The 24,469-nt window shown below is 40.9% G+C and overlaps 1 protein-coding gene across 4 annotated transcripts in view; it reads left to right on the forward strand.

Annotated features, from left to right (window-relative positions):
* The window catches only part of MTUS2 (microtubule associated scaffold protein 2), a 309,423-nt gene that overhangs the window by 113,319 nt on the left and 171,635 nt on the right, over positions 1-24,469 (forward strand). For all 4 annotated transcript variants that reach the window (XM_052813036.1, XM_052813038.1, XM_052813037.1 and 1 more), the window contains 2 exons: positions 3,652-3,892; positions 13,882-14,088. In XM_052813036.1, the coding sequence (XP_052668996.1) occupies positions 3,652-3,892; positions 13,882-14,088 (448 nt within the window). The remainder of the gene's footprint in view (positions 1-3,651; positions 3,893-13,881; positions 14,089-24,469) is intronic.

The following is a 24,469-nucleotide window of genomic DNA, read 5'->3' on the forward strand; positions in this document are numbered from 1 at the left end:
CCAAGGCAAGGCCTGGGGAGCTGTATGAGGAAGACTCGGGGGCTACCTCCATGCAGTGGGGAGCCTGCAGGGCTCCTTGAGCTGCCTGTCCTAAAGCCGATGTAGGGCAACTCAGACAAAAAGCCCAGCTCATGCGTGAAGGCGGTCTAGCTGTGCTTAGAGACTGGGTCCATAATGGGATTGAGTTAAGGTTAAATGGGCATCCTTGCCTGTGGCACTGGCAGCTACTTGTTTCTTTTTTTTTTTTTTCTACCTTGGGATGGTGTGGAGGTAAACCTTTCATGCCTGTCTTCATCCCCAAAAGAAAGGTCAAAACCCCCTCAAAGTGAATTGCTTAAAAAAACCAGTCATTGTCCAGGGCAGATCGCTGCTGCCCACATGCTTCATCACAACGTGGGCTCCCCATCTCAACGTGGACCTCAGCCTCTTCTAGTCAGCACCAGTGGGAATTTGTGGCCAGTTTGTGTTCCCAGTTACCTCCGTGGGAAGTAACAGAGCAAATCGTGGGACCCAAAGGCTGTAGCCTTGCTAGTGAACTGAACAGTGGGAGGGCACAGCCTCCAGTGCTCACGCAAGGTTGTCCATACTGCTGGACTGGGAGCATGCTCCCCAGCTCAGTGTCCACCTCTGCCAGCGTGTGCTCACCCAGAGGCTGTTCCCAAGGACCAGTATGGATGAGACCAGCCTGGTCTGCAGGGTGAGAGTTTACCCATATGGATATGGTCCGTGCCTTGTCAGAGAGTGCTTGTCGGCTCACTTTATTCACTGCTTTATGGCTGCTACCAAGAGCCCTGGTACTGGTGGGGGCTGTAAGGAGGTCTGCCGATCCCCAGCTCTCCTTCTTGCCTCCCCAAGGCTGGGCCTGCCCCGTTCAACCATGGACTAAAGCCTGTTGAAATGAAAGGCCTGTAGGGGAAAAAGGGGTAGGGGGAATTGTTTTATACATAGTCAAACCAGCAATTTTTCCCCCTAATCTCATTACCTGAACTGCCTGAACTGATGTCGCCAACGCTTTTCCCAAATAGTTGCCGGAAGCAGGCACTGGACAAGAAAATTCTTGCTTGAGGCATTAATGTTTGACGATGTTATAAACAAAGTAACACGAAGGAAAGCATTGGGTATCCTTACCTGCTGGCCATGCTGCCAGCTCTGCTTGGGATTACCCAGCCTGTGGAAATTCCTGTACACTCCAAGTATTTGCTGCAGACTTTCCAACTCTTTCTAAGAAATTTCTTAAATGGGGTGAGTGGGGAATGAGCAGCCAGCCACACACAGTAAAACTCTGAGCTGAGCTGCTTTTTAGTTGACGGGCTGCAATAGATCTTTTCTTTAAAAGGCCCTCATACAAAAATCCAGTACAGGATGCTCACAGGTCTCATATTAATCCATATCTTTCTGAAGAGCTTTAAAATGGCCTTATAATCAATAATTGCATACAATTCTTTTGAGACTAGTTGCATTTTACACTTCATGGATTCACTGTTAAATAGAAAAGAAAAAATAATGTGTCTTAATAGCAAGTTTATGTCCCCCAAAACTGGGCTCTTCAAAAAAAGCATCTATTTCTTGAGAGGTATTTGGGTAAATTACAGTTTGACTTGATGATTTTAAGGGTCTTTTCCAACCTAAATGATTCTATTCTAAATCCTTCTCACTTCTCTCAGCTTGAGAAGATGTTTTATGCTTGTGATTGATTGATTGGTTTTGTGTGGATGTTTGTTGCCCTTCTGTGTTACTCCTAGCATACTGTCAATAAAGAAAAAAATGAGGTGACTGAAGGTTTCGCTAAGCTGACCCAGTTTATCAAAAATACATGGTTTCTATATTTAACGATTTTCTCTATTCCTTATACTGAAGAACTTGGCATTAGTATGTACACTGCCAGTTAAATATGAAATGATAGGAAGTGTATAGTGGAATCTGATTGAAATAAATTCATCAGGGAGAGAAAAGATAACCAAATCTTATCTAGGAAAACAATCTCATATCCAGAAGTTGAAAATAAGCAGCTAAGCTTCTCCTGCAGTCTGAGCCTAGAGAATCATGTATACAGTAAAAAACTGCACCCTAACTTGTAGAAATAGGTCATAGGAGTATAATAAAAAAGGAAACGGGAAGATCTAATGGCAGGAAATAGGAGTGCAAACAAAGGAAAAAATATAGAGTAAAAATATAATGCTCAGTGTTTGTTGCACCTGCCCTCCCAGTTCCTGTGCAAAGGGCTCAAAGATTTTATATTTAATAGTTTAAGGCCAATCTTGTCTCTTTTAGCATATTAAAGATTTTCTAAATTAGGATTAAAGATCTTGAAGCAGCTAGGATCAAAGCTTTTATAGCCAATGTTGAAGTGCATATTCTAAATGCTTATAATTGCTAAATAGAAATTGATTTGGCATATTATATGCATCATAACTTACAGCAGAGTTAATTATTTGGCAGTTACATTTCTTCCTAGGTAGCCTGTGGCACTTTTTGATTCATTTTTAAACAAATGTAGTTCAGATTTCCTATTTCCTAAGCTTTTTTTTTTTTTTTTTTCCTGTGTCCTAAATGGGATGCACTGAAAAAATATTTATGGGTCCTTTCTCCATTATGATGATTTTGCATTTTATAAGAAAATGGTAAAGAAGTTGCACTCTACCCAGAAAAGCAAACGGTTCTTTGCAAATGAGATGAAAACTACTGACATTGCTCTGTGCCCTTGTCCCAAGTCACGAAGCAGCACAGCGAGGTGGGCATCAGAGCCCAGCTTGAGTGTAGAAAGATGCAAGGGCTGAATCGGGGAACCAGGTCATTCCCTGACTGCAAGTTCCCTGGTAACAGCCGGTTTGCTGGAAATACTTCCAGCTTGGGATTTACTGTGCTGTCCTCACAGTATACGCCCATTAAAATACTGAGAGATTTGTCACTGATTTTAGCAAAGCAGCATCTAATTGTGATAAACAGTAAATGTTTCACATCTGCAAATTTGCTTTTTTTCTCCAATTCAAATGGGCAGCTGGGTTTTATAGCTCTGATTTGGAATATTCAACAGCCCCCTGAAAATGTAACATACAGAAATGTGCCCACCTCCACAACCAGGTCTCTTTTCAGGAACTTCAGGGGCACAGATTACAATGAACATTTCACAGTAAGAACATGTAGAGTTTTTTTCTCACACAAGTGATTTGACAATACCATTTCTCTGATAAAATGAACTTAAAATACCTTCAGCTTTATTTTTAACTATCTAAGTTAAAACTGACTTCCTCCAAAATCATCTCTCAGTAAGAATATTTTAAATAACTTCTAATGCAAATTCCACTTACTTTCTTGGTGTATCTACCTCTGTAAATAATATCACCTTTCAGAACTTAACAGTAACTTCATCTTCACTAATTGAAGATTGTCAATTTATCTATTTTCTTTTGGGGAAGAGATCAATTCTTTATTTGGGTTTAGTTGTGTATTGAGACTGTAATGTGTGTGTATTTTTGGACAGTGATTCATATGGTAAAACCATCCCTTTTTGAAAGTGATGATCAGTCTGCAGTGTTCTGAAGCCCGGAATCACAATGAAGGAAAATTAGCCTTTATAAGCAATTTAGAGCTCCATATTTTCTGGGTTTATCGATTTATTGCATAATATCTGTGTTCATGATTTTTCCGTAGGTTGGGGAAAGACCTGCGAAAGATGAATTTTGCCCTCCATCCTATACTCACTACGAGGTCCCACCAAGTTTTTATCGATCTGCCATGATACTCAAGCCACAGTTAGGACTGGGTGCAGTGTCCAGGTTACCATCTGCAAAGAGCAGGATTCTCATTGCAAGTCAAAGATCCTCAGGTAGCTGTCTCCATCAGCAAGGAGAAATAACGAGTGCTCCCAGCCTCTATCATCCTGATGCTTCAGGTAAAGTATGAACTTTCTTTCCTTTCCTTTAACTGTAGTCACCAATAAGATTTTTTTTTTTCAGACAGAAATATCACAAAACGAGCAACATCTTGACCTGATGCTACAAAGCTCCAGCACTCTTTGAGATGTGTCTTTTTATCCTGCAGCAAGGCTGACTAGGGAGTCTGGGACTTGCACAAAGGTTGTTTAACAGGTCATTGCCAAAGAATGAGAATCAATTTCAGTAATAATTCTCACTGTGCTTTTTTTTATCATCCTCCTCCTTGTAAATGCCTGAAAAAACCTTGCTTTTGTCCTGTGGAAGATAACGGGACATTTTCTTCCATCATGAAGACCCTGTCATTCAATCCAAATATGCCATTCCCCACCATGTTGTGCTCTGAAAGCCTGGGCAGTGTTCAGATGTGCCAGCAGAGATCTTGAATCTCTGAAGCCCTGGTGTACGCCTCTTTGGAGACAACGTTTCTAATACTTTTTTCTTCCCAGCTACTGCCCAGCTCAGCATGACCCTGGGCAGAATTACAGGGGAGGGAAAAGCAAGAGAAGAGTCGGAAGGAGAAGTGTACAGTGCCACGAGACAGAGATAATAATTACTTCTACACGACACTCCTTGGTAGCCTCGAAAAGCTTGGAGGTTTTAACAACATACATTTAAACAGCAGCAAGTTCAGACAGAACTGAAAATCAGTCATTGCCGGAGTGAAACATAGCAGCTGTTTAACAGGCTACAAGTCTGCAGAGATTTTTAAAAATAGTCATAAGGGATAAAGTTAAGTAATGACTTGGATTCATATGGTCCCTCCTCTTGCCCTAGGATGGGATTCCTTCTGATAGATGTTTATTTAGCCTGTTCATGAGAAACTATTTATAAAAACCTTCAATATGAGATCCTGGAGCCTCTGAAAGCAGGCTGCGCTGATGCATTACCTGCTTTCAAGTTAAAAGTTTTCCCTAGTGTTTTGCCTAATCCCCTTTGTTGCAGTTTACTTCCTCTTCTATCTGGAGTGGACGTGGGGTCTTCTCCTCTTTGCAGGTATTTGAAAACTATTATTTTCTCTCCCCAGTGTCCATTTCTCCATACTAAGCTGCAGAAGAAATTTAGAGAAAATTAGAATGGCAATGGGCCATAAGTGTCTTTACTTACCCTGAGAGGACAGTATCAGTCAGTAAAACAGGTTGCCAGGATCTGGGATTTGTCAGAAAATCAAGGTTCTCTGTAACACGGTGCCTCTTGCCACTATCCTTTACTATCTGACCCTGCATCTGGAGTTTATCTAAGTTGATGTCATTGGCAGAAGCTGACCAAGCTCAGCCGTATGTGACTTCTCAGACACTCCAAGATTGCACGCTGTGTAGTAAATACCAATTCAGCGCTGTGAGTTGAGTTCAGTCAGCACTGAATATGGGAATACAGGTGCAGAGAGCAATTGGATCATATTTTCCATTTAAATGAAACTGCAAGAGGCTGCAAGTTCAGCATATAAGTAGGGTAAGCCATTGCAGAACAGGAACCAGTTTGGGAGATAGATATGAGAGGAATATACGAACAGGACCTTTTAACAAATCCACTGTCTTTTCTGATCCTTGAAAATGAGCATTGTCTTGATTTTTATTCATCCATCATGCATATTATCCTGCATCATTGATGACTGCAGACATGACTTTTCCTTAGCCATTTTTAATCCATATAGGAACTTGTCTTGTATGTATTAATTGACTGTCTTCCTATATTATGTGACATTCTAAAATCTAAATGGTATCAGGCTCTCAGTCCTATTTATTGTCTGTAGTACTGCCTTTAAAAATGCCAGTGCATGAGAAGTATGCCTGAGGAAATTGCACTAGCTGTTAGTGCAATTCCTATTCCACTGAAGTTGTATTTCCTAAAGTTTTCATGTTTCTCAAAAGTTGGGGTTTTTTGATCTTATCACTGATTATTTCTTGGACCTTGTCTGCTTTGGAGGTCAAATTTAGTTCATAGCTCTCCATAATTTCCTTCCTACAACTGTTACTTTGTTTGTTCCTCTCTAGTCTACTGATACCTCGCTGTTTCAAAGATGCTGTTAAAGATAAGTCATGGTAGTCCAATAATCTATCTGCCATCTCTTTCAGGATCCTGAAGTGTGTCTCATCTGGTCTTTGAGCTCTGACTGTTTTTATTGATTTTAAATTACCCAAGACTTGTTCTGGAGAGGTTGCTAATGTCTCTAGTTTTTCACTGTCCACCCCAGGATACATTGTTTTAACTTCTGGCATCTCACCTTCCATTTTCCTTGTGAGATGAAGAACGCGTTTAATTTTTCTGCAACATCTTATTCTGTTGCAAAGTACTTCTCATTGCTCTCTGTTGATTCAATGCCTCTCCATATTGATCTTTTGTGTATTTCTGATATCTTATATTAGTTACTTTACATTCTTTTTTTTTTTTGTTTCGGCATTTTATTTCCCAATTATCTCTTCAAGATCGGCTTATAATCACCTTTTCCTTGTCCAAAGCCTTTGTCCTTGTATACCTCAAATGACTTAGTCTTTCTCTCAGCAGCGTTCATAGGTCAGCATACCAGTCTTTTCGTCTTGAATAATTCCTTTTAAGAAGAATGAATTGCTCATGAAAGAGGCTGAAGTGACAGCAGACAGGCCAAGACTGGCATAGGAGTGGAAGGGCAGCAGAGAACCGGTTCCTGTGGCTGTGTCCACACCGGTGCACAAACACAGACCAGAGATGGGTCCCTAGTTGCCACGGAGGGGCTGGATGGGACAGCAACCCCTGGCATGCCAGAGCTGGTGTGGGGCTGACTGGAGGGGCTCAGAGTAGGGCCAGGAACCATCTAGCTAATTGTTTTAAGGTACCCAACACCGTTTTCAACCACTTTCCCTTAATTTGGCATTTGGTTGTGGTATTAAACTTTAATCTGCATTATTGGTTTTGCTGCAATATTTGAGAAACAGGATTAAACACAGCTTCAATAGAGTCATGTTTACAAATATAAGCAAACGAAATGCACGAACATATGGTCAGCATACTGGAAGTGGAGCTGGTAAGACCCTTGCTCATGGGTGTTGTGGGGTGTGAGGGCTTGGCCGACTGCAGCAAAAGCAGCTGGGGACTAGGAGGTATTTTTCTCTCAGGGATACCCATCCTACCTTCAAGACTCCTAATCAGCATCTCTTGCAGCTCAGTCCTGAGCTTTTAATCCAGTTTCTAATCCTAGTGATTTCAGTCCTGCCCTGGGGTAATGGAAGCAGAAGGATCTAGCCAGTTGCCATCCCGTGACAAAGTGTGAGGTACCATGGAGGCTTTTAAACTGAAATCGCCATGGCACAGTATCGAGGACAGCAGCAGTGCCTCATAATGAGGATTTTATTCCCCTTTGCCATGCCATTCATAATGTAGCAGTCTGTTTAAGCAGCACTGATAAGCCGAGTGGTTTGGCCCATGTATAACACTAATACTCATAAAATTGACTCTGAAGTAATTGATAATTAAATCCCTGAACTGCTGCGATGGACTGCAAGTACTACAAGTACATTAAGGGTTTCGTTAGTTTTAAGACATGCCAAGTAGAAAGTAAAATAATGATGAGTGATCAAACAAGTGTGATCTCCAAGTGTGATGCCTAAAATGTGACTGGAGCAGTGATCCTTCTTTGTCCGTAGGACATGGCACACGTGTTGGCATTGGCTGTGAGTTCCTTATTAAGCAGTGCTGGTCCTTAGGTGATGCTTTGCCTCAGATGGGTCAGGCAAGCAGCCTGACTGTAAGAAAAAGCATTCTGCACTGTAGGTAAGATAGGAAGTCATTGAATTATGATGTATTTAAAGGTGCAATAGTGTCTCTGAAAGCTTAACATTTGTTTATTTTATGTAAATTGCCTCTGCTGTTTCTATGGGAAAATTGTAATTCAAAACAAGCATTGAAGGATACTGTGCCTATAACATATAAATTATGAATATGTTTTCTTGGTTATAAAGACTTCTTGGAGCAAGCATGTTAGGATTTGCATTAATTAGCTGATTATTTTCATGGGATTAATGTCTGATTTTGAAAAGTATAACAGAGATCTCATCATTAAAACTTCACTTAATTCTGCTCATTAACTTCATTTAATTCTACATTTTTCAGGAGTATTTATGGTATTTTTTTCTCCGAGTGAGTTAATGAAATATTGTTTTCTTATCATCTCTCTCTGTATTAAATTTGCCAGTCCTGAGGGTCTAGCAGTTCCTCTCATTTCTAAGCAAGTTAACTCTTGTTAAAGATACAATTTATATATAAATCAGGACAGCAATGTTTCTGATTAGTCAGACACACAGAGGTATATTAATTTATTTGTGTGTTTGCATATGTATAATGTATTTCATTGTGAATGCTACAATATGCCTACAGTTTCTCCTGGTAGGAAAGCTTTTCTTTCATGTTTATTCTCAGGAATATCTAATACCTGAACAAGTAAATGAGATTTGGTGATAGAAAGGGGGTTTTGAGGTTACTTCCCGAAATGCTGCATTACTGCTACTCCAGCTGTGTGCTTATTTTATAGGTTTGCAGTCTGAGTTGCTTGGATTTGAGCTGGCAAACTTCTAAATTATTTAAGGAAAGAGGTGACAAGGGGAGAATTCGGAGAGGAAAATATTCTCTATCCTCCACTAATCTGCAGTGTTTTCAGTTGGCGCTCTGCTTTTTTGGGAGAGCAATCTGACCGTATTTCAAAAAGAAAAATTAAGTGCTTCAAAGACAGACACACACTTCTTCTTCAGAGTTTTGCTAAGGACATTGTCACCACGCTCGAGGCTTAGCCATATGCCAGCTCTCTGCTCCCAACAACTATTGCATCTTCAAAGAACCAAAATGCATCGTATGAGAAGGGTTGTCTATGTGACTCTTGTACCAAATTGTCAGTCTTGAGAACGGTGTCAGTAACAATCTGGGTGCAGCAGCAGGCAAACGCTTCGTACCCTACCTCCTCCCTGGCGAAAGCCAAGCGTCGGCGCTGGCTGGGCACCCGCAGGCGCTTCTGAGCAGCCGATGAGCAGCAGCTGGGCAGAGGAGACGTGGCTCTGGTGCACAGAGGAGTGTTCTTGCTGCTCTGGGCTTTCAGTGGAAAATGCAGTGAGTGTGGCTCAGGCACTGACAATTCCTGTGCTGTGGGATGCGGCTGCTTTGCGCATCAGCTACAAAGCGAACACAGTCATTTGCAGTTTGAATGAAGGGCGAGCTGACAAATTCTTGGGGTTGTGAGAACGTGCTAACCAGCCTTGGGTTACCTGGGAGCTGGGAAGGCACAGAGCAGCTTTTAGGGGCTTTTAAATCTGAATCAGGAGATGAGCATTTCCTACCGTATGACGGTGGACTGGCCGATCAGAAATTAATTGATGTTCAGCAGTGACAACTGTTTTGCCTTTAGAACTGAACTGTCCCAGGCTTGACAGTATTTGGATGAGAGACCATCAGGGGAGCTGGGCACAACCTGCTCACTGCTGCTTAGGTGTAAATCATTAAAGCCTCTGTTTTAAAGCCTCTTTCCTCAGTTCTTGTTCAGAGAGAAGTCATTATGTCTGTAACAGGGAAACCACAAAGGTAGTGGTAACAAAATAGGTTTCTTACTTGTGTAATTTGTTTTTAATTTGCAAAGATATCAATGATTGGGTTAACTCTGAGGTGGGTTAACTCTGCTTGTATTATCTCTGACTAATGCAGTGACCTTGCAGGTAACTACTTTGCCCCAGATTCCCCAATATGCAATGAGAATAATGGTGTTCAGAGCATCCTATAAAAGAAAGTGAGATTTCTGAGAGAAAATGACACCTAATGATTAAAGTTTTAATGGAAATTCTTGTCAAAAAAAAAAGAACAACTAAAAACCCCACCACAAGAAGACAAAGGCTTGCCAGGGATCACTGAATCGTAAGCAGAGTTGGAGTCTTGAACTGCTACTCTTTTTCATAAGAACATATCTGTGTAACTCCTTTCTTTAATTTTTCATTCATTTCAGCTAAAACCTATTTCATTTTTCACAGAAGTCACATGAAAGTTGCTTATACATGTGCATGGAGATGTGATTCATGTGCAGTGGGGATGCATAAGAAGTCTAGCTCAGACTTTTCTTACGGCTCCCCAGACACATCTGGTTTGTGTCAATCAGTTGCTACCTCAAAAAGTTTTCATGTTTCTAGATGGGAACAGCTTAAAGTGTCATAGAAAATCACTTGTGTGCCATGCAGACAACAATACTTAATTCTATAATTAGCTTCAGGCAGTGAGACAGCTGGAAAGATTTTTTGCCAATTTTTTAAGCTTATTTTGGCAGATTTTTATTAAAATGAAAGCTGCTCATTAAAATAACTTTCATTTTGAACTTCCAGATCTTGTTTGCAGGAGTGCTTCTATACTTCTAAGAAACAGAAATAAAGAAAGAACATCCATCGTAAAACTTGATGATATTTAGAACAGAAAATACGTACAATAGGCTGATGTCTCATGTATTTTAATGAGAAAGAAGACACAAAACAACTTAGCTTTAAGGATTTGAATGCACCCCTAATGAGGATAATGTCCTGCCCCCAGGTCCTTGTGTTACGGAAGAGCTGGATTACAAAGAAGAGAAGTGAAAAATAATTTAAGGATAATCATGAGTTCAAGATACAAAATATTGTTAGTTCAGGGGTAATTTGAATTGAAGTCATAAACTGAAACACTCACGGAAGTGTGAGAAAAAACACTGAATCCTCTGCCTGGGTCTGGGAGAATGCTTTTGAAGAAAAGATAGAGATGTCTCGGCATTTTGTCACCAAAAACTTTCTGGTTTTAAGGAAATTCTTCTGCTTCAGTGACACTCATGGTGCTCAGTGTGCCGCAGACTGCAGGTGCTTGGTTGCACAGCAGTGCAGAGGACGGACAGCCCGGGGACTCGGTGTGGGCTTCCCTGCGGTTGAGCTGGGGACATGGGAGTCCCATGCCCACTGTACTAGGGCAAGTGCATTTCAAATACTTTTTAAATAAAACCATTTCTAACGACTCCCCCCACTGCCCCAGTGGAATTTCCCCTGTTCTGCTGCAGGAAATCAGTGATATTTATAGCTTTTTGCTGTAAAATGGAAAGATTTCTCCCTCCACCTCAATTTTCAGAGATTCTTAGGAAAGAGCAATCTCAACTCTCAGCTTACGTAGTGCAGGTGTTGTTGGTGCATTTTTCAGAAACCTGTAAAACCCACAAGAGACAGTGGGTTCCCTACTGCCACTGACATGAGTGGGTTCCTTGCTCCTGCAGCCACTTGCCATGGGTACTCGCCTCTGCTTCAAATCTGGGGGCTACCTGGGCTTGGTCCTGTCACCGATGCAACACAGGGAATATTTTGCACACTGTGACTGAGTTGTGTGGCTTTTACCACCTGCAGTTGCCCTTCTGTAATTAGTCCTTTAGGTAGCTGGCGAGGCTGACGTTTGACCATGCCCAGCCACTAGCAAGCGTATGACTGTGCAGCCAGCTGGGTAAACAAGATGGTCTGACCCATCCAAAATTCTGCTGAAGTGTTTGTATCAGCATTGGTGGGGGCATTGGTGGGAGTCTGATTGTGGAAGGGAGAGAGCACAGGATCATCTTTTCATGGTAAAAATGCAGCCTTATACTGGCATAAGCCAATCTGAGTCCCACCGTGCAGCAGTTGTTAACACAAGAAGATATTGGTCCTGTCAAATAGAAAGATTCTGTCCGAAGGATGATTAGTATGTCATTTCTAGCATTTGGGACTCTTAAAGCCTTTCACTGGACACTTTTTCTTGTTCCCACTTGAAAATTAGTTAATGTCATTCACACTAATTGCAAGCTGTGCTGGTAGCACTGAGGGAAACATTGAGATCAGGTTCTGTAGTGCCTTGCCGTGGAGTCATTTAGATGAGGCGTGAATGTCCCCAGTAGTGGGGAGGGAAGAAGTCTGGCTTGATGGTGCTTTGCAGATAACCATAAGCCACCTGTGACAGACCACTGGCAAAGCAATGCTGCACAAGCCTGGCAGTAAACTGATGCAAAACATCACTGCTTATCTGGTCTCCATGCTAATGTGCCTGCACTGCTCTTCACCTGCACCTGGAGCCCACAGCTACCTCTGAGCCCATCTTCACATCATCCAAATGAAGCCAGATTCAGGATCAGAGTCTAAAATTGCCCCTGTTGGTGCCAAAAAAAGTGAACGGGGATTTTAGCAGTCTTTTATTACACACTGTGGATATTTATTATTTTCATTTGGTTTACTCTCCACAACCTGTCCTCCTCCAGGCTGATAAAGGTGCTGCAGTCAGACATCCATCTCCCTGTGTCTTAATAAAGGCCTCAACTTGTGAAGAGTGGGTACAAAAAATGCATTTTTAAGAGTCTATAAATTATGTTGTTTGTTGAGCAAGGAGCATTTTTTGATGTCTTTTACAGGAATGTGTTTTATAGGATAACAAAACTCTTTTTAGTTTGGTGTTACTCGTATTTCTATTTCAAAAGAAAAGGCTTAGTTTTGTTAAACAAAGCATAGTATTATTATTGTGATGAGGTACACAACTATCTTTCAAAATCCCCATAACATTTTTCTGCTCAAAGGAGTTAGTCTTGTTTTCTATAAAGTCTCCTCAAAGTGTAATGCTTCATTAAAATTAATAAGGCTGTGACCTACATAGTTTACAAAAGAATTAAATACTGTAATAATATGAAGACCATATTCTTACTGTGCAGTTAATTGCTATTTTTCCTTTATATTATGAATGTTCACTTCTTCCTTTGAAGTACGTGTCAGACTAATGCACAAATAGTGTTCACTGAATCAGAATGGGAAAAGGGTGACTTTGTGGCCTTTCCTGGCAAAATATGTTCATAGTTTTAATGCTGCCTTGTCTCCTAACCCACCGGTCCTGATGACTGATTAAACACTCTAGCATCAGCTTTTGCAGAGCTTTATTAATTTATTTTTTTTTTAGTATATATTTTTGCAGCTCAGGATTCCACAAGGAACAGGAATCTGATATTGTCAAACCTACAAAGAAAAGCTCTGTACAAATTTTATGTACAATTGAGGTCCAGATCCACTGGGTATCCAGACCTTCCAATCAAAAGCAAACAAATCTTTGGTCCTTGAAGATAATCCTGCCATATTCAGGGTCCATGAAGACAATTTGGCACATTTATGGATCTATGTTCTGGATTTGCCTAGAAGAGATTGCCTAAGCAAGAGCAGCAGAATACAGGGTAGGACACAAGCCAGAGACAGATGACCGGTTAGTAGTTACCACAGGCAGACACGGTAGCCAAACTGCTGTTGTTGCCTGACTTCATCTATTATAAGCCCGCTATTGGCAGTTGTCTGAGACTTGGTTGATGTCATTCACATAGGCTGATGGTTTATAGTGAGTAGAAGTCCATCAATGGAAATGGCTGGTGGTACGTTAAAAAAGTACAACTTTACAGGTCACGTCCTTGTTCCTGGGCTTGGTGCAAGAAAAGGGCATTTTCTTTCAGCAAAATTTGAAAGAAAGACTTCAAAGAAGTGTTTTCTTTGATGGAATACAAAGAAGTCCTGTGTCCTTGAAGAGGATTGTTGGTGTTCTACAATAGTTTCCAAAATTGGAGGCTATGCGTAGCGTGTTTGTCTCCGTGTCTGAGTTTAATTGGCACATAACAAATGTAAAATTAGAAAGTGATACAGCATAAAAGAAGACAACATTAAAAAAAATCTTAGCAGACTTGAACTATGTTACTTTGCTGGAAGTTTGAATTATGCCCCATGGGTCCTTGCTACATTTCACGTTTTAAAAATTATTGCCACCTGTAATTGTTCCACAGAACTTTTAGTGGAGCAAAGTATAAGACATCACTGCAGTTTGAGCAGCTGTTAAAACTTGTATTCAGTCTTTATACTGACTTTACATAGCTGGGTGGTACAGGTAATGGTCAGTATATTCCAGTTAAGTTTATTTAATAAAAATTTCTTTCTTTTCCTTCTTTCAGTTGATCTTAAGAAAGTCTCATGTCCAAGTGCTGCAAAATCAAATCTCCCCAAGCCCTGCCAGTCTGGACTTCGTCCTCCAGGTTATTCACGGTTGCCAGCAGCTAAGCTGGCTGCATTTGGTTTTGTGAGGAGCTCAAGCGTATCCTCTGTCTCCAGCAACCAGTCAAACGACAGTGCTCAGAGTGATCAAAGCAGGACAACCAACCGTAAGTCCAAAAAGTGTCCTTCTTTCTGGAGGGCTATTAAATAGATGTATTCCAGGATTGTCCCGGCTGGAGTTTGTGTCTAATTTAGGACTAATGTAAGCTGTGCAGCACTCACTAATCTCTTCTGTGCCACTGAGTTGTAGGTTTGGTATCTTGATTTCCCAGTGTAATTTTTTAAAATATTATTAATAATAGATATATAGGTGCTGAACGTACATGGCATATAGAAGGGGCTGGTTTCCCTGTTGCAGAGAAAATCACATCAAGAGTGAACCTGAGGTATTTTTGCATTTTGTTTGTACTTAGAATATCCCTTCTTACAAGCTGAAGGAAGTAAATAATCACACTAGACTGTGTTTGGTAAGTACGTTGCAGCTATGCAGAAGAGTTTAGGACAAAGATTATCTAAAATGAGCAACATAGTCTTTCTCATCTGCTTTTCTTCTGCCTCTTAATATGTAGTGTAATAAACTGCATGTAAACTAATAATAGTTTAGAAAATTTATCAAATAATGCCAGTAATATGAAAGGGATCAGAACTGATCTCATAGCTCTTATCTCATCTACCAGACTTGGAAGGATCTTGTGGCTGAAATGTCATTTCAAATCCTATTTTCTGTAAAGACCATTAATTTTATTAAGTACAAAATAATACCCACTGGATTGTGCAGTCCTTGGGAAGTGCGCGCATGCCCTGGGCTCGGAGCGGAAAGGGGGATTGAGGGATTTTCATGCCCGTTCTTCTTTGAAGACTGGATTGAGCCTGAACTGTGTCAATATCAAAGCAAGCAGTATCAGCCCTGGAGGGGTGCAGACAGGGGGGACCAGGTGATATGAAGCACCAGAGGAGACAAGATGCTGCAGGCTCCTAAATCTTTAGGAGAAGAAGCATTAGTAATCTCGGACCTAGAGAGTTACATCTGACTCTTCATTCGTCTTAAAAGAAGTTGATTTCATTTATATATTCTGGTGTATTTTTATATTATATTTGTACATTAAGCCCATAAAAACTGAAACCATATTCCAGTCACCGGAAGGATGTGGAACTATTTGGCGCATACATTTTGTTCCAGCTCACTTAGTTGAAGATGGTAACCCTCTTTAATGTTGCGATTAGGATGTTGTGACCAACTTGTGCATGTTGCAGGAATGTTTCTGACGGATATGAAAATTACCCAGGGGAAGTGCTCTGCTTGTACAAATTCATGTAGAGACGAGCTCAGCCTGTCGCCTGATGAAAAATAGGACCTATCACTTTTGCTCTTGTTGACAAGTTAGATAGCTCATCTAAGCAGTTGTCTAGGTTCCCTCTACCTCCATGGGAAAGCAAGAGAATGAGCCCCTCCTGAGGGTCATCTCTCTGATGTGGTTGCTGTGAACAGCTGTCCAGCCCAGAAGTCTTTTATTTGTCCTTAATTCCAAATGGATAATGCTTCCTCCTGGACTGGGGTGAGGAAAGGAGAAGGTGTGTTACCAAGCAGGTGAAGGCACTCCCTGTGTTTAGGGTGTCAGCCCTCGGGTAAGTCATCACACGAGAAGACACCTAACATCACCTGCTTTCTGTGGATTAAAGGCAACACAACTCCCTTTCATCACTCCTGATAGGGCAGATAGGTAGGAATTAAAGATTGTTTCCTTCCTGTTGAATTATTAACTTTCATAGAAATGTTATCAGTGTGAAAATGGATCATCTTTTTCTATTTATAGTCTTATGTGCCAGCAAGAGTTAAATTAGTTGCCCAACAGCCAGGGAGCACAAATTAGTTGCTTTCCATTCTACCGCAGCTTATTTAACACAGATCAGCAGTGCACTTCAACATGCACAGAAAGTAACCCCAAGAGTGGATGTAGGGGAGAACTATTGGCTCAGGAATCTTAGCATGACATATTATTTCTTCCCTTCACTGTCTGCTGGAAGAATGGTTTTATTTAAATTAAATAAATAGCTGATTCTGTAGTTACTACCTGAGATCATATCTTTGACTACATCAGGCTTCCTAGAGGGCAGGGTGAAATTTTACTGTTAATTTCCTAGCTCAGTAGGGTAGAAAATGCAAAATGAACTAGCTTTAGAAATTTTCAAACGTACATGATACACAATTTCCTATTTAAGCAGCATCTCTGCATGTCAGGGAGACAGAAGTAATTGAAAACATCTTACAAGTGTGCATATATTATAAATAGAGGGGCTGCTACTGTTGTAAATGGAGGGGCTCACCTCAAGATCTTGTATCTGCCGTAAAAAAAATCATGATCTATTGTAAGTTGCTAAAAAGCAGATGACTATGGCTGGGTGAGAGGAAAACGCAGGTTTATTTTAGGGGTGGAGTGTTTTAGGGGAAACGGTGATTCTTGAAGGGGTCGTAGTGAGATCCTGTTCTTGCTTTTGTCTCTCCTGCCAGATGTCTTAGGGTGCTAGCTCTTCCCAAACTCCTGATGGTTACATTTCTTTTCAGAAATCCCAACTAGTGTCTCATTTTGGCATACTAATACTGATTAAAGACTGTCTAGAGAGTAAAACCCCACTTGTTTAGAGTAAGGAGACGTGATGTTTGTGTTGCAGGGAAGTTTGTTAATGGAGCTGCGATGTGGCAGCTTTGTTCTTCCCCAGATTTCTCCCCTTCCCGTGACCTCTCTGAAAGCAGTGAGCCTGGATGTGCACCGAGCCTGTGCTACGCTCCTCAGCTGACTTTCTGGCAATAGCTCACATATTCTGATCGACTCAATTAAATGGATTTGCAGCGGTGGGACCGTGCTCTTTTCCCATGGTAGGGACAGGGCAGGCTGTGCAGCACTTGCCTGCTTGTCCTCTAGTCTTTCCTGGAGTCCCATCCCTGGAGTGTGGGTATAAGCCAGGCTGCTGTTCGCCGATAACACACCAACTGCGACAGCAGTGCCATCAGCTGCTAATCAGGATCAGTCGTAACGGGGCTCTGCTCCTATGGGGCCCTGCCCAATTGTCTGCTGAGGCTGGAGGGACAGCTCTGACATCCCAACCGCGCGGCAAGCCAGGGTCACTAGTCTGTTTTGGCCATTTAAAATCCACTCTTTGGTGCTTACATGTAACTTGCAGTTTGCACACAGGGGAGCTAGGGTGAAGCTCACTCACGATTACAGTGGCATGTAAGGCAGCTTCTCACCTTGCTGAAGGAGGTGGGATGCAGAAGCCAAAGACCATTCCTTTTTGGAGCTGGGTCCTAGGATAGATCAGGGGAGCTCACCACGGCTCACCGCTGGCTGTCCTGTCACGTTCAAAATGAAATGGTTAAAACGGTTCAGGGTGAGCTCTTTGTTCCATACGGTGAACAAGGGCATTTGTGTTTGAATAAACTCAGAGAAGCATAGGCAGTGAGAGCTTGCTGTACTAATGGAGGGGGTCCATCCTTTGTTGCTACTAATGTTCCTCTCCCGAGCGTGCAGCTCTCCCTGCCACTTCCACACCTCCCATCCCAAGGCTTCCCACATCAGAGCAGCTTATACCACAGCACAGCAAGGCCCACGTAAGGTCTTCTGCTGGGGCAAAGCCACGCAGCCTGGCACCTGTGGGACAGCTGGGAAACTCCAGGCTGAGGGTCAGCTCCAGGTCCTGCTATCAGCCCTCCCCAGATTTGTTCCGTGCCACTGATAGGTTTTTCCAGTAAAATTTTTGTTTAAGATGACCTGAAAAGTTCAAGTTTACCCTCAGCTCTGGCCTACTGCTTTTGAGGTTTAAAAATGCATAATATTCTAAACCATTGTTCTTTATTTAGGCAGAGGGGTTTTTTGTATGTCAAAAAACTTGTCGAGTTTGTTTACACTCTGAATTGGCTAGAATTGAAAAATTCAGATACTTCAATCTAAGAGGAACATGAGTGTTCTCTGCTAAATATGAGAAAAAGTAAATGACCAGCAAAGTCATGTTAAGGTTGAAACCAGTATGATTTGGAGTAGAATGAAACAATTGTGTAAACATAAAGGAAAGACTCCTAAATAGCTAACTTACAACAAAATACCTAACTTCGTGTATTTTCCCTTGAAATTTTAAATACACTATATTGAAGCCTCACCTGTTTCTGCCCCAAATAAAATTTGCCTAAGAGGTTCACGTCGTACACCAAAGGCCCACAGTTGTGGGATGTGGTTCCCAATATTATCTTGTGATTCTGCAGTGCAGTAATACACTGCCCAGGCTGTAGTTTCTGTTTTACTAGTTTGAGGTCTTAGAGTTCTCTCGCTTGTATCTACATTTCTACTGATCGGCTGAATATCCTGCTCACGTAATTAGTTTTATGTACTTCCTCAGAATAGACTCTAACGTGCTGTAAGTACCACATGGGAAACAGTTCATTAAGCACCATGAAACAGTTTGATGTGTGGAGGATTGGAAGAAGGACGGATTGTTTAGAATGAGTTGAGGTATGGTAACTGCTATGAGTTTAGGAAATGAAAGAATGTAGGTATAATATCAGGAAATACTTCATAGTCATAAGGTCTACTAGTCTGTTAAATAATCTTCCAACTCAAGTGATGAAATCCCTGTTGCTTAAGATTCTTAAAATAGAATAATAGCATGGTGTTAGAGGCAATTCTTCTCTGGCGAGGTGCTAGACTAAAAGACATAATGGTATTCAATATCTACCCACAGCTCTGAGTGCTGAAGCAGTTGCTTTTCAGACTGAGCAAGGAAATGGTGATGAATATTTTGAAACTTGTTTTAATATCTCATGACAGCTATTGTTTTGTTTAAAATTATAGAAACATGAAACTGCATGTTTTATGTAAACTTGCATGATCCCCTCTCCAATGTATAGCTTTCACGCTGGTTTTTGACCTTGCATTGCCTGGACTTGCTAAATGCTGATTTTCCATTCTAATAAGCAAAGATGTCAAAGTGTCAGATTCAGGTGGGCAGAGAAATGGGGAAATTAAAGTGAGCACAGAAGCCTTGAATACATGGCTAATTGCCTCCAAAAAAGGTGGAACATTCAAAACTGTCACATGATGGATAGATATACCAATTGTTCTTAAATAGATAAGCATGTAAATGCAAAGATTTTCCTATATGAAAATACATTCCAATCATATTTCTATGACTGATTTTCTGTTCATTTTTCTACATGACAAATTCAAAATTTTTTTCCCTTCTGATCTTACTCTGATATTAATATTTTGATGGAAGAATCACTTTATGCCATCACTTCGCTCTGAATAGGACTAAAATAGAACAGTATCGAGTTAGGATTTTCAGCTTTGTGGGGTGAAGCAGCTGGAAAAGTGCAGTATGTCAGCCAGGGAGAGCAAGGGCTGAAAAGACATTTTAGCTGCCTTCCAGACTCTCAGCATTTACTTTTCATACTCTAGTTGTTACAACTGGGAAAAAAAAACATTCAAAGAATGACTTGGAGGTGTAGGCACAGCAGTTTCTCTCTGTTTGCAGAGATTGAAACAACAGTGCTGAAGTATAAGTTGTCCATTAATTTCAGTGGGGTTTAGATACAGTGCTTGTGATAGTATTTTAAATGTGATAATATTTTAATAGCTTAGATAATGTTTTTACTGTCTACACTGTTACCTCTTCCCCTGCCCATTGGAGCACACAGAAGAGGGAAGCAGTACCATACTGGGAGGGTCTGTACCACTCCCTGCAATGAATAAGTAAAGGAAGGAAGATCAAGCTGGTTTGGAAATGAGGAACTACTTTTATATGAAGATGCCAACCTGAAACATTTGGAGGGGTTGCAAATTTACTGAGCTGAAGTTTGTCAAAACTGAAAAAATCCATGAAACTTTCAATTCTGCAAAGCCCACTTTTTATAACCAAAGAACAGTTGAAATAATTTTGCCAGCTCCACTTCAGCAGAGAGCTTAATCATCATGTTTGTTATTGTTGTAAAATGCCATATCAAATCTGCGGGTTTAGTTGTAAGAAGGCTGGTCTGGGAGATTCTGTGTCTAAATTGTGCTAAAATTGTCCTGGCTCAGACCTGGCAGCTCCAGTTCCAGTTTTTGGCACTTATTTCTGTCTGGCTTTTTAAAAGTGACTTAAATTATCCACCTCACTTTCCCGTCCGTAAAATGGGGTGGGAGAGTACAAATGTTTGCACAGGTATTGGGTAATGGGGCGACAAGGAAGAAATGCATAGTGACAAATCCTCTTTCCTGGCCCATTTCCACACAGGATTATTTGACTGATTACGAGCGCCTAATTTAGTCACCATGACTCTTAGTGTTTAATCTGCAGAGGGTAAAAAGCAGTTCAAACCACTGGCACACCAGGCTGCCAGACACCAGGTTCACTGGAGAAGGTAGTGCATCGCCCCACAATTAGATTATTCCCATCACAGGCACCCAAACTATCCCTCTCCTTTGACTCTGTGGGGAGATGATTCAATGATCAGTCTCATGAACGTAGCTACTGTGGCAGCCCACTTAGGTACCTCTATACTGGGCTGTTTCATCAGCCCCTTCTTTATTTTAAAGATGTCCTGTGGCTGGTTTTGTTCTGCCTTGGTCAATAGGAGATCGTGACTACTTTTTTTATTGCAGTAGAATGGACTTCATTCATTTTTTAGAGGGATACAGAGAAATCAGTGAAGCCATTTCTAAAATAACTATTTTTTTCAGTCTTTAAATCACATTTTCTAAAGCAATTAGTCTTCAGGGAGCCTGAAGGGGATCCCCTCTGATAGGGATGTGAGGGGAAACATGAGGCTGGTCCCCTCTGCAGCCTGGGTTAGAAGACTGCTGCTGGTGGAGTGTGACTTTTAAAGTCTGGGGAAAAGCCACGCTCAGTCCGGAGCCTGTAACATGGGCAAGCACAGCACATGTCTTTCTGGGGATGCACAGCACTCAGAACAGTAGCATTTAAAATGGCCTTTTGAAAATATGAAGGCAAGCAGCAACTGGAACATATCTGTCACATCCAAATTAAAACCCCTCTGAAGACCAGAAAATTCACTATAAATTGTCTCCGTTTTATACTGTAATCTTCCTATTCTATCTGATGAGGGGGAAATACTCGTTTAGAAGTGAACCCTGTGGGCATTCATTGAAATGGATTAATCTCTTAATTTAGCCCAAAGAAAAATTAAGAAATAAAGCTTTGAAGAAGTGAGAGCTCTTCCATTTCTTTTTCTTTTTTTATTTTTTCTTTTTAAAAACTTTTTTCTTACTTTTTTTTTCTTCTTCTTTTTTTTTTTTATTCTGGACTAATCTGCCTTCTAATGAAATTGCAGTTAAAATCTTCATAGTCTCCCACTAATGAAGTACGACCTTGCAGGACTTCTGCTGCTCCTGCAGCAGATGCTTCCTCTTCAGCATGTACTTCTCATGCATTTCATTAGAGTTTATAAATCTGTATTTAGAAAGGGTTGATTCTGATGTCTAACTATGGGGCTCATCACTGGGGTATTTCATTGACTTCATCCACAGGTTTTGTGCTTTCGGAAATTCAAGCTTTTGGAAATCTAGATGCATTCAAATCCATAAAGATCCATCTCCAAAAAGCACTGCATACTGCTTCTGGTTCAGTTCTGCATTTTGTATTGTCTGTGAGGTTGGAGCTGGTAAGCACAGTGAGGGACTCCAGCTTTAAAATCCATGAGTCAAACAGGTGCCCAATTGAACCAATTACTGTCAATGACAAAAATCATTACAAACTCTATGACAACAGGCTTTTTCCAAAGAGAGTTTTTTCCAAAACTAAGCATTAATTAAAAGATATAAGATATTTGATATGGTAGTTATGAGCCAATTTTGAGTTACAGCAAGGCAAAGGAATACCTGTGTCACAGTTTTGAATTATGGAAACTTTGAAAGGATTTTTGAAATTATATTTTCCCTTGTGTAGTTTCTGCTTAGGGTCAGTGAGGCTGTTAGCTTTTTTTCCTAAACAAGAGGCAAATAACCTTGAGGTTCAGTGTTTCTTTGATCTCTTTCAAGAAGGACAAAATTAAAAAAGTGAGTCTGAGATGATCTCATTGCAATCATATTATTAATAGCTGTTGTCAAAGGTGAAATATTATGAATTTGTTATGCACACAGTTCAATCCACTGTGTGCCTTACTAGCAATAAACAGGACTAAAGTTATAAATACTGTAAATACTACCGGCAAATCGCATTTGGACCAAAAGGTTTCAGAGAACAGAGCTGGCCTCTTTACAATACATGAAAAATCAATTAACAAAATGTTATGCCCTTGCAAAATGAAGTGTGGATAATGAACACAAATAAATGGGGATTTGAAAAAAGCCTGTATACTTGTCCCTTTTGGGGAGGGAGAGTGACTGATTAGTTTAGGAGAACCATGGTGGATTAGTGCAGGTATGTATTAAGAGTAGAGCAAAGGAAGACAAACTTCAAAGAAGTTTCTAATCTTTGATCCCATTATGAATCCTGTAGAAGACTCGTGAATTCTAATTTAGTAGCAAGAGAAGTGTTACAGCCAAAAGAGTGCGGTGCTATTTATAGAGGAAAAACTTTTCCCATGTAGAGGTTGGGCTGGAATCTCACCCATGACATTTTTTCCATCACACTAATCTAGTCCAAACAGGTTAAAATTGAGGGCATTTATGTAAGTCTTCCAGGTGCTCTTGAGAATATCTGCAATAAAGAGAAGAAACAGCATCTTTTGAGGCTTTCAGTATTGCCACAAGTCTGTTAGTTGTGATACAAGAACTTGAAAATTGCAGCTTAAACAGCCTTTCCTTCTGGCTTGCTGCTTGACAGTCTCTAGAGACCTGGGCAAGATTACATGAGGCTGTAAACAGCTCAAAATGTTGTGGTTCTTTGTCTTGTGACAGGTGCGAGACCATAGGCTTTCAATTTGGGATTTCCAAAGTTAATTTAAAAGCTGGAAGAAAGCTGACTTAGGTCTGAAATAAGTAAAACCAGCAGTGGCAGAAAAATGACAAACTGAGACCCTCCAACAAGAACACTAAGCTGAATAAAATGGAAACAATTGCAGAGTATTTTCCTCCCGGGCGGGACTTATCATAAACTGTAGGCTACTGGCACACTACACATCAGTGATACCACCATCAGCGGCTAGCAAATGTTCAGTCCCTTGGACATGAGCCTGAGAAATGGTAGTGTGCTTCCCATGTGCCAGCTTTAAGGGTCCACCTATGGGGCTGCTGTGGTTGGAGGAGAAACCTGCTGTTGTTCGGTTTGAACTGTGATTTGCAAAAAAAGCTTTGACTGTTCCTTATGGCAAGGAGTCAATTAAGCTGGACTACATGGTGTAAATCTTTGATTTATGCTGTTCCCAACTCCACGGACTGCTGATATGGTTTCATGCAGTTTAAGTTACCATCACCATATCCATAGAAGGCTACACACTCAGGAATACTTATGCAGAAATACGAGCATTTAGGATGAGAGAATAAAATGCTCTTATTCACAGATGGGAACGGGACCTTGCCAGAATAGCTGGCAGCGTTCCTGTATGAACCTCGACATCTGATCGTGCGTTGGTGAGGTCCATCTCAGAATGGAGCACATCTCTTGCCGTGTGCAGATTCACCAAGCGGTCATAAGGTTACTGTGTTATGTTAGTGCACACCGTCTCAATTGGGCTATTAGGTGTTGCACCGTATGTGTTTCTATGTAAAAAGGTAGACGTTGCTAACCAGAATGCAATGGAGATGATGCCGACGCTGGCCAGCTGGGGGACCGATGCCAGGAGCAACCACCAGCAATGCTAACTCTGCACAGTGGACCTTGATGACACAAAACGAGCCCAGATCAGTTAGTTCTTGCATGTCATGAACCTTTCTCCAGCTGAACGTGACATCAGTCTTCTCTTTTTGTTTTCTTATTTAAAGCAACCTTCTCAAAGAAGACAAATTCCATGATATTCCTTAATTAAACTGCTACAAAGAAAGAAAATAGCTTCTAATTGGCAAAAAAGAATTGGGAGACACCCTTCTACCTCACCACTAAAAGTAGAGAAGGAATACAGTAAGTGAAGGAATGAGTTGTTTCCTACCACTGCTTTGCATCTCAAAAATAGCGTACATTTCAGGTGCCGTGATAGCTTAATATTTATATTTGGTCAGTTGTTAACTTCCTTTCTATCACACATTACAGTTATACTGTCTTCCTGCCAACCATTCCTGGAAAGGTATGTACAACCTCCAGAGAAAACTAAGCAAAACTGAGTGAGGAATGACAAGTTTTCAATAAAATGGCGTATCTTGATCAAAACATCTCATGACCAAACCTGGGAAACCCTTGTATCCTCTTCTCCTGCTGCTAAACTGTATGGATTAGGGTGGGCCAGAGCTCAGTCTATGTCCTGAAGTGTGTGGTATGACTTTCTTGGGTTAGATGAAAGAATTAAAAATGCATCGCTTTTAACCAGTATTTTTCTCCTAAAAAAAGTTTGTGTAATTTATTCGG

Source organism: Harpia harpyja, chromosome 17 (assembly GCF_026419915.1).
Source record: "Harpia harpyja isolate bHarHar1 chromosome 17, bHarHar1 primary haplotype, whole genome shotgun sequence".
NCBI classification, from domain to species: domain Eukaryota; kingdom Metazoa; phylum Chordata; class Aves; order Accipitriformes; family Accipitridae; genus Harpia; species Harpia harpyja.